We start from the raw sequence: 16437 nt of genomic DNA on the forward strand, positions 1-16437 counted from the left end.
GTAAAACATAACTTGTTGGTAGATGGGGAACCTCTAAAATTCAGATTGGGGTGAAAGTAGAAAGTTGGCTGACTGATACTAGTTTACTGATGGTGAAAAGTGATAGCTTCTGATATTGATTTATCTGGTTGAAATAAAGTTCTGAAACTCATATATAAGTGTCTGAGATATGAGTTTAGTAACTCATTTCACATTACAAAGCACGTCAATCATTACCTATGCTGAATTTGGGACTACACGAATCTTAACTTCTGAGTAAGGGAGAGGTAGAAGGATCCATCCGCTGACACCACCCTCCGTGTTTTTCTTTAGGTTGGTACAGGGGCAACGGTAGCCACATTGGCTGATGCTTCAGAATTGCCAACCACGGTCACTGTTGCCCAAGTGAATTATTCTGCAGTGGCTGATGGAGAGGTAAGAAAGGATTTGGTCTGCGTCTATTCAAATACTTAAATGTGTAGCTCAGTGAGGGAGTAGTTGGAGTCCGGAAGATAAAAAGACCGGGTAGCCGACACAGCTATAGCGTTATTTTATTTAAGCCTTTTAAAACATCAGGCCGTGACAGTTTTGCAAAGTATCTTATGCTGTGTATATTAATTGTAATAACTGAAATTATAATGTCACATTTGCAATATAGCATTTTGTGTAATATGCAATAAAAAGAGATTAGCCATGTAATATTTTATGCTGTGAATCCCAAAGATTTAATCGTTGGGCTTTATTAAAAAAAGTTATCATTAAGACTGGAGCTACTAAAGAATTCTTGGGAGGGATAAAAATATTTGTAAATCAGTGGCCATGATTTATCACATTTTACACATGCCTTTGAAAAGACTTTATGAAAAAATCCTGCTCTACCAAAATCAAGGTAATTAATGGGATGTTAACCTAATGGTAGCTAACCTTAATTGAGCACTTGGTAAGCTAAGTGCTCAACCCTCTTAAGAATAGGTTCTGTTATCTTCACTTTATAGATGAGAAAACTGAAACATGTAGAGGTTAGGTGACTTGCCCAAAGTCACGGAGTAAGTGTCGAAGCTGAGTAATGCATTTAGAAAAATGTTGTCCAGGCTCTGAGCTCTGAGCCATTTGTGAAGTTCAGGAAAGGGTTCATTAAGGCACTGTAGGCTTTTCCCCTAAAGGTACCAATATGGTGTAGCCCTGAAGCTTCAAAAACAGCTAACAAATGTCAAAGAGCAGTATTAGAAATAAAGCTAAAAGTATTATCTCATCCTTGTTCACAACCATGGGGCTTTCCACTCAGAACACCACAAAAGTCATTTTCATTTGCACAACTCAGGAAAGGGAGAGAAATGAGAAAGTTCTCATGGCTAGGGAGATGAAGAGAAACACAGCCAGGCTCCGCAGTCGGCCCACAGGAAGTGAGCCCCCATCATGCTGCACTGACGCGTTAGATGTGTGAAGTGGATTTACACGGGAACCCTGCTCGCAAGACCTTGCTCCTCCTGTCTGGTGGGGGAGAGAAGTGTCTACATAAATGAACTCTGTTCCGTGCTGTAGAAGATGCTGCAAAGTGGTCTGTGCCTTCAGGAGAGAATGTTTCCAGCTAGGGAGTCTGGGAAGGTTTGGGGGCAGGAGCAGCATTTGGTTTTACAGTATAGGAAAGTAACAGTCGACAGGATATTTACTTTTATAAGTATATAAACATCATGGAAGAGTATGGATTAGCCGAGGGAGATATCTGTCAGTCCCCAAACACTAGAACTGGAGGACACTAGATGACACTAGAACTTGAAGTGTCAAAGTGATAGAAAAGATAGTGGTGGGTACATTCACAAGATTTCTTACTCTCTGACTTAACCAAAGTTATCAACCATATCTCCCTACTGAATGTTTCCTGATACTGTTTAAAGACAGCAGCTCTGTGTTTCTTAAACACTTCTCTAGAGACTAATTCTTTGAAGCCCATTTTACTAAATAACTTCACGTATATAGTGGTAATTAACATATGCAGAAGTTCACGGAAAAATAGGAAGAATTAAAAAAAAAATCTCACTGACTTATCTGTGGCTTTTTCAGCACATCATTTTAAAGTCATCTATTGTAGGAATGGATGAATGACAGAAATAGCCTGCTGGTAAATACCGAAATTCAGTCAGATTTAAAAAAAAAAAAATGTAACTCTTTGCACACTTCCAGTGAAATAAAAATGGTATGAAGAGAAGCAGCACAGGTTATCTCAGAAAGGGACAAAATGTTTTTAGATTTTTAAAGTGTGATTTATTCGCCTTCTCATTTCTCCTAGATGTTGACATGTTGTTAGCATCTCAGTTTTGGACCATAAGAACTGGAATTACTCAAAATATCTCCCTGCTTAGGGCAGATAAGACCACATCAAGTTAATGAAACATTATATCAGATGACTCAGTAAAAACATCCTACTGCCTTATATTTCGCATCTTTTCTTCCAAGGAACAGGAAGTACTTTACAAAAATAAATGATACCTAATACTTTTAGAAGTTGTGAGGTCATTTTGTTATCCTACTAACCTTGCCAGTGAGACCTCTTGCCATTGGACTATACTGCCTTCAACATCCAGTTAGTTACATTTATTAGAAGGACCACTGGGGGCCTGTCTCTTCTGGTAACATATGGTCTCCCAAATCTGTTTGAATACTCTTATGTCCTGAGAATGCCCAATAATCTAAGTCCCCCTGACCCTTGAACAACGTGAGAGTTAGGGGCATAATAGACCCCCTATGCAGTCAAATTCACATATAACTTTTTGACTCCCCCAAAACTTAACTACCAATAGCTTAGTATTGATCAGAAGCCTTACTGATAACATAAACAATCAACTAACACATATTTTGTATGTTATATGTATTATATACTGTATTCTTACAATAAGGCAAGCTAAAGAAAGTGTTATTTTAAAAATCATAAGGAAGAAAAAACATGTTTATAGTACTACACTGTATTTATTGAAAAAAAATCCCCTTATAAATGGACCCACACAGTTCAAACCTGTGTTGTTCAAGGGTTGACTATAGTTACGAAGAAACAAAAAATCTCTAACCTTAGTCAGCTTAAAACTAATTAAGGACACTGTAAGTTACATAGACATTTAGAAATGAACAAGGAAATAGGGGCGCCTGGCTGGCTCAGTGGGAAGAGCATGTGACTATTGGTCTCAGTATTGTGAGTTCGGGCCCCACGGTGGGTAAAGAGATTTCTTAAATGAATAAACAAACTTTAAAAAAAGAGAGACTTTTGGGGCACCTGACTGGCTCAGTTGGAAGAGCCTGCGACTTTTGATCTCACGGGCATGATGAGTTCAAGCGCCACATTGGACGTGGAACCTACTTTAAAAAAAAGGAACAAGGAAAGAATTTCAAAATAATATGAAATAAACTGTTGATTTCAAAATATTTATGCAATTTCAATTTTGATAGCATACCTACAAATGCAGATGGGTTTGGGAATTTATTCTGTTGTGTTATAAGACCACCAATTGGTAGTGGTGATATTAATCGCATTCAAGTGTCAGAAAAGTCAAATTTTGAAAGAGAATGGTATCTGATCATAATGGTATATATGGTTCTGTTAGAAGAAGAAGAAGAAGAAACCAAAGTACAAAGACATTGAAGACATGAATCTTAAGCTGACCCATCCCACATGTAACAGTAGCACAACTTATTCTAGATGGTTTTTTTAATGAATATCAGTTTACCTGAAATATAAGTAGGCTGAAGAACAAGTAGGAAAACATGAATAAAGGAATATGTTCTCCACCTGCCATTCAGTAAACACTTTCTGAGCCCTGTGCCATTTACATAGATTCGATACATAGAGGAAAATAAAGACTGCTCTTGCTCTTAAGGAGCACACAGGTAGGTGGTAGAGAAAAACACATCAAAGCACAATGGCAATGAGGTAAGGATCTAGAGGAAGTAAGCCCAGGGTGCTATGGAACACAGAGGAGCGATCCTGAGCCTCGGCCACAGGGGAATAGAGGGAGTTGTCTGGGCTCCTTAAGGTTCACCTGAGGTCAGACTAGAAGCAAAGGTGGGAGTTGTTGTGTTCCTATCGAAGGGAACAGCACATGCAGTGCATCGCACTGGGAGAGTGTGGAAGGGCCTCAGTGGTTCACTGTAGCTAGAGGGGTAAGAGTGACCACAGTTTGAAGGGCCTCATTGGAGTGGGTCTCTCAGAAAAGCATTGATGCTAACTGTACACCCTCTGAATATCTTTCCCTCCTAGGGCTTGGGGCCCTTTCTCTGGGACATGGTGACATCCGGCATAGATAACCACACAGTGGCTCCCAACAGATGGAAAGGGAGAGCAACAAGAGCTCAAGCAAATACAACTAAAGCACTGAGGCTGAAGAATAGGAAATTCCAAAGAAATGTTAACACCCAAGTGATTTATTTATCACCTGCCATTATTCTGAATAGAAATCTCTTCGTCTGCTTCTTCTTCCTATTTCCTCTCTACCCTTTGCCACCATCCATTAATCTTTCATGCCATATAATTTAACTTCCTTAAAGTATACTGTATATGGCAACTTTCTAATACCATTTTTGCTACGAATACAGTTGTAACTAAATGTGTATACATTAAATTGCTGCCATTGGAGTCTGAGTATTGGGAGAGCTGCACTAGGCCAAGCTCTGCAGTGGGATGGGCAAAAATATAGAGGGGCAGATCTGGAAAGAGGAAGACTGTTTAATGGCAAAAGGTGACAGGGGCTGGCCAGCTTTGGCTGGTGTTTTGAGTGGAATCATAGACCATCTACAAATTGGCAGTGTAACTTGCCATTTAAAGTGGCATCATTTGCAGTAACACTGGAGTAATGAAATCAAAGAGATATTAACTCTTGGGAAGCAAGAGCTTTGTGAGTTCCTGAGTGGGCAACTTTGCAGCCCTAAGGGGAGGAAATGGGATGTCTCTGCCTCTTAGTGATGGGCTCTGAAGGCTTGCTGGCATAATCCACTGCCTATGAGAACTCAGGGCAAATACTAGGGTAGTTCAAAGGAATGTCCCATTTTCTGGGAGGCTTTTGACAAGCATTCTGAGAAGCACTGTCATCGTCTAAGTATGGTAGGAGAAAAGCAGGAGGCATTTTAAGTATCTACCTCTCCTCAGCTTGTGACACTTTCTTTGGGACACAGTTAATATGCAAGCACAAGCTCTCTACTCATTGGGCCCAAGCAATGTGAATCAGAGCTCCAGTGAGCACAGCTAACATCCTGAGACCCAAACCCATAGAGATATTGTACCTGAGCAGACTGATTTATCACCTACCCTAATTTTGATTAGAAATTGCTTTCACTGCCCCTGCTGCTTTTTGTTTTTGAGGGGGAATAATTAATCAACTGCACTTACTGAGCAAAATGGACTGAAGTAGCTAGATATAGGTATCCAGGACTGAGAACTCTCTAAATGCAAAGCATTATACTAAAAGGAGTGGCTCTCAATCAGGGTACACCCTCCCCACCCCCACCCCCCCAGGACATTTGATAATGTCTGGAGATGTTTTTGAATATCATGACTGGGGAGGGTGCTCTTATCATCTAGTGAGTGGGTAGAAGCCCGGGGTGCTGCGAAACATCCTACAGTGCACAGGACAGCCCCCCACAGCAAAAACTTGTCTGGCCCCAAATGTTAATAATGCCAGTGCCGAGAAAACCCCTGTCCTTGATCTAACAAAACTAAATTCTAGCCTGTTCTCTCACCAGATAAAAGTTTTTTTGTATGTTTTATTTTGTTTCTTCATAATTCCTCTCCACTAAAAGGAAAGCAGTTTTTGCTACATTTAAAAAAAAAAAATGTTTCCTGAATTTGGCAGTTTCCATCAAAAATTAAAATATATAATAACTTTAATATACAGTCCCACCTCTAGGAATTTACCCCATGAATAGACTCCCATAAAATATACAATGTGGTATGCAAAGATATTCATCACAGTACTGTTTGTAATAGCAAAAGACTAGAAACTTCTTAAATGCCCATTAAAAGATGGCTGGTTAAATAAATCATGGTGTGCTCATATACTACAATGCTGTGCAGCCATCATTATGAGTCATGAATGAATGAAGTAGTTTTATATGTTCCAAAATAGAATCACTTCAGAGATGTATTGTTGGTGAAACAAGCAAGGCACAAAAAGATAATGTAGAATAAGCTGCCATTTTTATTTTTTAAGAGGGAGTTGAAAGGGGGAAATAGGAGGGAGTGTGTGTGTGTGTGTAAATATGCATGCATATAGAGAGAATGTCCCTGCAAAGACACATAAGAAATAGGTAACCGTAGTCACCTCTGGACAAAAGGTCAGGAGTACTGGCATTGCATATCCTTTGGTATCATTTGAATTTTTTTAGAATTATATTTATGGTCTATTCAAAAATTCTAACTTTTGAATTTTATGGTTTATTCAAATTTTTTAATCTGAGCCATATTAATATATTACCTATTCAAAAGAATTCAAAAGAATAGATAATGCATTGATATGGCTCTGATATTTCAAAAATTATTTAAAAGTATACATTGGAAAATCTTGCTTTCTGTCTCCTAGCCAACCTATTCCCACAACTCCCCTCCCCGCCACACACAAGGAGGAAAATATTTTCAGTGGTTTCTTTTGTGTCCTTCCAGAATTTCTTTGTGCAAATATAAGCAAATTCAAATATATATTCTAATCCCCCCCCTTTTTATACACAAAAGATAGCATACTAAAAACCCTGTTCTGTACATTGTAGGTCATGTTAATTTAAAAATGTGTATGTATTTGGCTGAGCACGTAGCAATTTGTTATAATCCTTTTGTGACTTTGATTCTTTACTCTCCTGTCCTTTCTGCCTCAGGTGGAACAAAACTGGGCCACGTTACAGGGAGGTGAGATGACCATCCAGACGACACAAGCGTCAGAGGCCACCCAGGCGGTGGCCTCATTGGCGGAGGCCGCCGTGGCAGCTTCTCAGGAGATGCAACAGGGAGCTACAGTCACCATGGCACTCAACAGGTGGAGGCAGGGCTGGGGGAACACACGAGGACGGTGAATCTGTCCCTCCCTACGGGTCGAAAAGAGAAATGTGGTACCTCTGTCTCAACTGGCGGTTGGAGCTTAACATTAACACTCTTGGCCCCTAGGGTATTGTAGTTTGGCTTCTAATCAGCCTCGCTCACCCTGTTACCTCCCCACCCCACCCCGCAGCAACCAGTCCAGCCTTCTGACTTCCAGCTCAAGCCTGCTGGTCCAGGGACATTGATCCGTTTCGCTTTATCCTACCTTGTGCCCTTTATCAGACCAAAAGCAGCAGGGTTTGAGTACCTTTGGGTTTTTAAAGGGACCAATGGATATAATAAAGCAAGCAGCTTCAGGACTGATTTTCCATTTACCCTACAGAACAAATTGCTTTAGTCATACTTTCACTCCTACAAAAGAAACTTTGTTAGAGGCATTAATCCATGTTTGGACTGGTTGAGAGCTGATTTTACTGACTTTTCAGGAAATTTGTTTCCCTTGCTTCTCAGTGACTTTGAAATGAGTTTTATTTAGATTATTAGGAAAAATAATTTAAATATTTTTCTTCAGGTATGTTTAGGAAAGGTGCTGCAGAATGGGATACTCCAGTGAGAGAGTTTCCAAAACAATATTGTTCCCTGCTTGCTTCCTTCTGTTGGTTTTTGACAGATCATCCCCATATCATTCTTTTTCTTCATTGCTGACATAATTTTCGTTTCAGTGGACCCAAGCATTTTACCTAATAGTTAAGAGTGTGGGTCTTGAAGCTAGACCATCTGGGTTTACATTGCAGCTCTGTCACCTACTAGCTGTTTGACCTTGGATTATTTACTTGAACTCAGTGCCCAGGCTTTCCTCTTCTGTGAAATGGGTGTAATAACAATAGCTCCCTTGTAGGGGTGTTATGAGGACTGAGAAGGCCACTGCACGCAAGATCCTTAGATCAGTGCCTGGCGTATGGTAAGGCTACTCTCCCAGTTAGGTGCAGCAGCTGTGAGCGTCACAGTTAGCCACTGAATTCCTATGACCTGCCTGCACTCTACTGGGGAAGGTTGTGAAATAAGGAGTGCTCTAAGATACAATGTCTGCCCAAAGAGAAGTCCTACTGTTATCTTTGGGGAAATTGATTTAAGTAAAACACTTAGTAAACACTAGTACTCAATGTAATTCACTATTGAATTGTGTAGTACAGACCATGAACATTGTAGAAATTCAGCGGAAGGGGATCGCCTCCTCCAAAATAAAAAAAAAAACAGCCAAAGTTTAGATTGGTTGTGATAGATAACTAGAAAGTCTTGATAGGCTTATGTACGAATGATTTCCATGTGGCTGTGTAGTCTGGGGGCTGTGAAGGTTCTGAGGTCACAAATTCAGGTTTGAATTCTAGCTCTGCCACTTACTAGCCATTTGATCTTGAGAAATTTAGCCATTTGATCTTGGTTTCCTCATCATAAGGATAATTTTCATCATACAGAATTTTAAAAGATTCACTGAGATGATATATATAAAACTCTCACTGAAGTGTCCAGCCCATAGTTAGCACTTCAAGAATTAGAGTTGTCAGGGCACCTGGGTGGTCCAGTTGGTGTCCGACTCGTGATTTACACTCGGGTCATGAGCTCAGGGTTGTGGGATTGAGCTCCGCACTGGCCATGGAGCCTGCTTAATATTCTCTCTCTCTCTCCCTCACCCCTCTAAAAAAAGAAAAGAATTAGAGTTATCAGTGAAATTGCATTTTAAATTTTGTCTATTCAGAATTACTTACGATGAGAAGAGATTAGAAATAGAAGGCCAATTAGGAAGAGGCAGGCCAAGTGTGCCTTGTTAAAGCCTTGGAAACTAAAGTAGTGAGGGTGGAGATAAAGTGACTGGGTTTGAAGGGAGTGTGGCCAGAGTGTGGTTGATTAGGTATGCAACACACACACCTCCCAGGGGTACTCAGTGAGTCCCCGAGTGACCTGGGATTGAAACTTTTTTCTTAGCCCATTGAACCATGTGGCTCTTCAGTAACATGAAAGTCTTATTTGACCCCTTGCACTTTGGCCCAACCCCACTCCTTCCTTTAAGAGAGGATGCACAGATAAACTTCCTAAAAGTCATGGCCAGAGTGAAAACCTCCCTCTTGGTCTGGTAACCCCTCACTGTGGTATGGAGACTAACGGGGCCACCATTAAAGACCGTCGAAACTTGATTTCATTGAGCCAGCACCTTGGATATTCCAGTGAAGTGTGAGTGTCCTGGGAACCCTATACATAGTGGAAAATATGAGGCACATTCTGGCTCCCTTTAGTGTAAGGACCAGGGCTTATTTCTAAAGGCAAGGAGAGTAATGGTTTCCCCTGAGGGCTTGTTAACAAACTCCGTCCGATGCAGCTGAGGTGGCTATAGTGTTTACTCCAAAGGAAGGAGAATGCAGTTCACTATGGCATGGAGGAGGACTAGAGATGTTGAAATCTCTTTGCAATCAGAGAGTTCAATGCCCTGATGAGTGTTGGGGGATGGTGTGTTGCAGCCTCTGCTAGAGGTGAAGAAACCAAGCCCGGCAGCCAAGACTAGACTATAGCTGGGCTACTAGGGGCTTTCTGATTCCAAGCGAGGTCACCCACTGTCTAATGCCAGGAGGTTTGGACTTAAGACGCAGACCCCTGGTGTTTGCTTCTTTGTGGAATTAGACAATACTCCCAGCCTCTGCAGATTGTGTTGCTGGAAGTCATCTTAGTGAAAACTACACTGAGAAATCCGGTCTTTGTTCCCATGGTAACAAAGCGATTTCGTAGAGCTGCTTCCTTCTAGCCTGTTTCAGGTGCAGATTGAACAAGCATGGTTCTTTAATAATCACCTGCCCCACTGCTGCGCTGTAAACAGCAGATGAGGGTGCAGAGTGAGGAGAGGCAAACTGCATGATATGGCAGGTGGGGAATAAGAAGGCAAAGGGGCTCCTTCATCTGCTGGAGGGGAAAGGGGGGTCAGTCAGGACAGATGCAGGACAGACCTGTTTTTCAACCACGCTGTTAAGAGAGTTTTGTGTAGCAAGTCAGAACAAGGGCCCTGGACTCAAACAGCCTTCAGCCCACCCTGGCATTATAAACCCAAAGAGGGTAAGGAGAAATTGTCATTAAGAAAAATCTGGAAACAGTTAATTTTAATTATTTTCAAAATACATAATAAATCAGCACTTTTAGGAAGGAGATGGGGAGAGAATCAAAAGGAAGGAATGAAGTGCAGAACATTACAGCTCAAAAAACCAAAAGTATTCAGCTGAACAACCAGAGGGAAAGGAAGTAAAATCATCATTTGCTTGTTGCGATACAAAAATTATTTGAAGTTTCAGTTTGTTGGTTAAGACATCCTAGATTATATTCCCTCTTAAGTCAGTTTAAGTCACTACGGCCCTGGGGTGCCTGGCTCGCTCAGTCAGGAGAGCACACGACTCTTATTTTCAGGCTCCCCACACTGGGCATGGAGCCTACTTAAAAAAAATTGTCCTAAAGTCAGCACAGCCCTTGCATATACAGATGCATGGTAAGTATTTATAGCCTGAGTCTACATTTGCCCTAGTAGGAATTCACACTGTGTTGTCGACACCGAGACAATTTTTACTTGTGCGTCTACTGTCTCTCGTGCTGTGACTCGGCGCTATGCGGAAGCAGAGGCTTTGAGTCTGCTTCTCAAGGAACTCAGAGGTGCTCTTCTTTTGTTATGAAGACACTTGGCATAAAAAAGAAGTGAATCCTATTTTTAAAGAAAAATTTACTGTTTTTTTTTTAATGAAAGTACTATTGACTTAGAATTGGAGATATTAAAATAAAATATGGCTGCAATGTACAGACTGGTACTTATTTGTCTAGTAAAATGGGATAGACGACCTAGACTAGAAGCCCTCTCTGGAGATGGAGGGCAGCTATGAAGGCTGGCCACTTGCAGATGAGAAGCTGATGAAAACTTTGCATTGGTAACTCTGGTTTAGAAACTTACTTTTGTCAAAAACTTGTGAACGGTAGCTTCACCTTGTAAGTAAAGGGCATCTTTTCCTCGAAGTCTAGTTTGCTTACTCCCATGAGGTCTAGTGTCAGTGGTTAGGGTAGATTTGGAAATGAAGGCCTGTTGGCCACCGGAGTGGCCGCTGTCTCATGCCCCACGTCATGCCCCACGGGGAAGATCCCTCCATCACTGCCATGCCTCTGGCCCCTGAGCAGGGATGAGATAACCAACCTCCCCAGCCTGTAAGCTTGTCATCCCCCTCACACCTCTGGTCCCGGATTGCACTGGCTTGGGCTGGTTCACATCCTTTCCTCTGTCAAACATATTTTAGAAAGGTGTTAATGAAAATGACTTCAAATATGTAGAGCTTCAGACGTAATAAAATAGGTGTGATTGGGAACAGGTGCACTTCCACATCCGCGTAGCTGTCCTCCCTTCATCGCCCATAAAACTCCACACTGCAAGCCCGTGTCCAGGGTCTCCAAGACTGGCAGGACAGCCCCTTTCATGGTCACAGAAATATGAGTATACAAATTGTGACAAAAACTATGGGGAATGGAGCAGTCACTGAGGTAACCTGTAAACAGAGATCATATTTCCGTATAAACAATTCTCATTTACAGCTTCCTTCTTCAAAATACCACACTGCTGAAGCTTTTCTCAAAGAATAGACTTTTCAGCTCTCCGCGATGTCTCAGGACAGAGTGTGAAATATTTTTGTCATGAATCAGTGACAGCTGGATACTCTAAAATTTTCTAAGAAACATCAGTTACTTAAAAAAATACATTAAAGATTAAAGATCTAGACACGAAATCATTATTTTTATGATCTCTTTTTATTTATTTTTATTTTTATTTTTTTTTTAAGATTTTATTTATTTGAGAGAGAATGAGATAGAGAGAGAGAGCATGAGAGGGAGGAGGGTCAGAGGGAGAAGCAGACTCCCCGCTGAGCAAGGAGCCCGAATGCGGGACTCGATCCCGGGACTCCAGGATCATGACCTGAGCCGAAGGCAGTCGCTTAACCAACTGAGCCGCCCAGGCGCCCCTTTTTATTATTCTTAAAATATTTTATTTATTTATTTGACTCACAGAGAGAGACAGCTAGAGAGGGAACACAAGCAGGGGGAGCAGGAGAGGGAGGGAGAAGCAGGCTCCTGGCTGAGCAGGGAGCCCAGTGCGGGGCTCGATCCCAGGACCCTTCGGATCATGACCTGAGCTAAAGGCAAATGCTTAACTACTGAGTCACCCAGGCGCCCCATAATTTTATGATCTCTAATCAAGATTTTTGAAGGACTTTAAAATTAAACTCTACCATGTAAAATGTAAAGAATAGCCTTAGTAGTAATTGCAGATCAGAGGTCCCTTTCAGTTCTAAATTAATGTTACAGATACTGTGCAATGACTGACTGTGGGCATCGGATCACCAAGAAGTGTGTCTCAGCATGGAGGGTGATCTTAGCTCTCACATGGGCTGCATGTGCACTCTAGGACTGTTGAACTTTTTGCTCAGCCTCAGTTACACCCCCAAATATTTATGAAGGAAGCAAACAAATTTGAAATACGTAATTATGATCTTGAATTAACTCAAAGGAAGCCAGGAACTTGAAAGTTGCCACAGATGAGTGACTAGGGAAAAAAAGAGGGGTGTGTGTCAGCAATTTTGCATTTATTATTTTGAATAAATGTCAAAGGGTATTTACATGGAGAAATACAATGTTAGGTGAAAAAAAGCAGGCTATAAAACTGCAGTATGATCCTAATTATTAGCTGTTGTATTTAAGATTAGAAGGAAATAACTTATCTCCGATGATATTTTTAAAGTTTCTTTTATATTTAATGAAACTTTAACAAGTATGCTATGTGTATTTTATTATCAGAAAAAAATAACTTTTGAACAGAGACATAAAAATTAAAAAACAAATCAAATTAGTAAGAAAAGGAGAATTTTCTATTTAAGGGGACTTTTCTATCCATTGGGTTTCTTCTCCTGCTTCCTAGAATTCTTACATTCCCCCAGGGAAGTGATTATGTCAGTTGCTTCACTTGTCTGCTGACTTTCATAAGTGAAAGTGACACTATTGAGTGTGGTACATGTTGCTTTGCCCACAGTAAGGACATGTCTACCCTAACCAGTCCATGGCCCCTCATCCCCCCAATCCCACCTACAGCTCGTGACTACAAGGTGTGCCGGCCAGAGTTAGGGCCTGCAGCTTCAGAGCAAAGCTGGATCAAGTGGCTTTTTCGGTGTCAAATCCAGGACTTTGCCCATCTCTGGAGAACTGGATGACACCACCCCCTCTACTCCATGCCCACATTTGATACTCCTTCAGTAACTGTGCAAAGTGGGAGCTGATACTTTCCCAGGAGAGGTGCTGAATTTCTGCTGCTTTCACATTTTAACATCTCTGAAATTTGGATACTACAAGACTACAATTATCAGGCATATTTTCTTTCTTGCTGGCACATAAAATAATGGTGCATTTTCTAGTTTGTAGCATCATAGAATCAATAAAAATGGGTATTTGTGCATTTGGGAAAAGCATATCAAGAAAAAGAAAAATAGGATACAAATTGCTAGAACGGTGCTCACTATAAACAGATGGTTAATATCTTTCTGTTTTACAAAGTGTTTGCAGTGAAGGGAGATTTCTTGTTTCATTGTGTTTCTAGAAGCTAGGAGTTTGGGCTTACCTGATCATTTAAAATTTCAAGCCTTAATTTAGCACTGCCCACATGTACCCTGAGGCAAAGAGAAGAGCTAGACTTTGCAGGATATTAGGGTCTTAGCCATAGCCAGATTTATAAAGCTAATGTGAGATTTTCTTTAAGTCTAAGAAACGGGTGTTTGAGGGGGCACCTGGGTGGCTCAGTCATTAAGTGTCTGCCTTTGGCTCGGGTCATGATCCCAGAGTCCTGGGATCGAGCCCTGCCATCGGGCTCCTCGCTCCGCGGGAGGCCTGCTTCTCCCTCTCCCACTCCCCCTGCTTGTGTTCCCTCTCTCGCTGTGTCTCTCTCTGTCAAATAAATAAATAAAATCTTTTAAAAAAAATAAAAAAATAAATCTGTAAGACTTGGGGGTTCTCCAGCTATTTACTGTTATCATTTAAAAATTCCTCTGGCTCTGTCCAGCAGCACTGGACTCCTGCATTCACTGGTAGGCTCACACCCATGGAGTTGGTAGAGAGATCCAAGGAAGGGTTGGGAAGATGGTTTGTCTTGCTGCAGTGCTGTACCTTTATTCAACTTACACATCCCCCTCTCTGCTGTTCCTGTGCCCACAGTGAAGCCGCCGCCCATGCTGTCGCCACACTGGCCGAGGCCACCTTGCAAGGGGGGGGACAGATCGTACTGTCCGGGGAAACCGCAGCAGCTGTCGGAGCACTTACTGGAGTCCAAGATGCTAATGGTAAGAGAGCATAAATATTTTATTGAATATCTTCCCTGTTTCCAGTTAAACCTTCATGACATGACTGACAGCAGACCCTTCAGAAAGAGGTTGAGCTTTGATTTGAGTTTTTCTTTATTGATAGGCAATTGATGCCGAGTGAAATTCTAGGAGCCTCTGATTCCTTTCACTAGTAGGAGACTTGGGGTTTTCGGCGGGGCGGTGGGGGGGGAATGCCATGATAATGGCTATCTAACTGAATTGCTTATTTGAAAAGTATTTTGCTGTGATAGAACTGAGAGGTACTTTAAAATTTGCTGTGGGGCACATTTTGTCCTTTACTCTCCCATGGGGTAGATCAATGTCCTTTGCTGTAGCAGAGACCCTCCCATGGGCAGGTACATTGTAAGTTAGAATGTGCTATCTTAAGAAAGGCACCAGCATCTCACACAGGGTCAGTCAGCGAGCTGTGATGAAGGCGCTTTTCTGGTTGGTGCCGTGAGTCTGCCTTCTGTTAAATGTGGCCTCACCAGGGACCTCTGGATTTAGCCAATAACATGCCACCACCCTGCCCTTCTTTCCCATCTCTTTGACTTCCTGGATATTGGTGATTTCCTGAATAAACAAAAGGGATAAAGTTCATAGAAATATGGTGGCAAAAATTTACAACTCCAGCCCAGCTCTTTGGATCCACTTCAGCAGGCTCTGGAAGTCAGTTACCAAGACTTGGGCTGCCCAGGGAAGTGCCTCAAAAGTCTGGGTCAAAGAGAAGGACCAGCCCCGTTCTGTGACACTCTGTGATTGTTTATTAAACTTAAAAAATATATATATATATATATAATTAGGTTAAGTAGGACAAGTTAAGTACTCCATGGTTTTTGGAGATTTCTTTTTAGTCTTGAAAAGAGGATAAATAATAACATAGTCTTATTTAGACAGAAAGTTCCTTAATGACATCAGTGTCTGAGACAGAAGTTCCTGACACTTTTTAAAGGATAGACCGTTGTTATAAGTGAACAAAGGTACCTAGAAAAGTCTTTGAAGAAAGACCCAAAGCTGTGTCCTCCTTTTGAAGTGAGAAGAGGAAAGTACTTGTGTCTGTCACCCAGCAAATAACACAGGCAATATAAAGAGCCCCTGAGAATCATTTTCTTAAAAAACAAACAAACAACAAAATCAAATACTACAACCACAGCCTGCTTTTTCTGTAGGGTTAGGGGCTTCCATGAACTAACCCTAACAGAGATAGACTTGATCTTAGCCAGAATACTGCAGGTTAAAGCCATGTGTGTTCGGGATGAAATGGATCATAGGTAGATTTAAGGAAAACCTCCCCCTTTAGCTAGAATCCTACCCCTACTTTCTTACTTTATGCTATTCCTCTTCTGAGTCCTAATCTACCTTGAACAGATAGGATATCTGGCTCTGCGACATTCTTCTGAAGTGCAGATTGCTGTTACTCCCTGTGGAATGCTCCAGATACTCCTCTGCCTGGGTTTAATAGGAGACTAGGAGACTGTTACCCCTTCTAATGGTCTTGATCTGTCAGGGCTAGGAGAATAGACAGCTTTAGAGTTCTGGCTCCTCCTCAGCCTCACCTTCTCACATGAATTTATAGGTAAGTATAAGGACCCTGGGGATCTCTGGCCAAGTGGACCCATTCAGCCATACAGTAAAGCTGAACCACACCCACTACTATTGATTCCTGGAAACTGCCTCTTTTCAGTAGCCTTGGGGTGTGTGAATCAGTTGTGTTGATTTCATGTAGTTGATTGTGTTGGCAGTAAGGGAAAATTCTGGTCTACATCCTAAAAGCCAGTGGTTCCCAAAGAAGGCCTTCCCCAGTGCGTGACTGCCAACATGTGCCGAACTAAGACATGGGAGTTGGAGTTAGCACTTTCTCAGCGCAGCGTTTCTGATTCACACCAGGCCGTTGAGTTGCGCCTTACACCAGCAACTTCAGGGGAAGAAGGCCAATCATTTCATCTCTCCCTTGGGAATCTAGAGAGTGAATCTAATACTGGATATGATCCAAATAATTCTGATGCTCCTTCTGTCTTCTGACATTTTACCCAGAGT

The 16437-nt window shown here is 41.6% G+C and overlaps 1 protein-coding gene across 2 annotated transcripts in view; it reads left to right on the top strand.

The window, feature by feature from the left end:
* NRF1 (nuclear respiratory factor 1) overlaps window positions 1-16437 on the top strand; it is a 143535-nt gene that overhangs the window by 97259 nt on the left and 29839 nt on the right. For both annotated transcript variants that reach the window (XM_021699278.1, XM_044920290.1), the window contains exons 8-10: window positions 313-414; window positions 6829-6986; window positions 14255-14379. In XM_021699278.1, the coding sequence (XP_021554953.1) occupies window positions 313-414; window positions 6829-6986; window positions 14255-14379 (385 nt within the window). The remainder of the gene's footprint in view (window positions 1-312; window positions 415-6828; window positions 6987-14254; window positions 14380-16437) is intronic.

The sequence above is a fragment of the Neomonachus schauinslandi genome, chromosome 12 (genome assembly GCF_002201575.2).
Source record: "Neomonachus schauinslandi chromosome 12, ASM220157v2, whole genome shotgun sequence".
In the NCBI taxonomy this organism is placed as follows: Eukaryota; Metazoa; Chordata; class Mammalia; order Carnivora; family Phocidae; genus Neomonachus; species Neomonachus schauinslandi.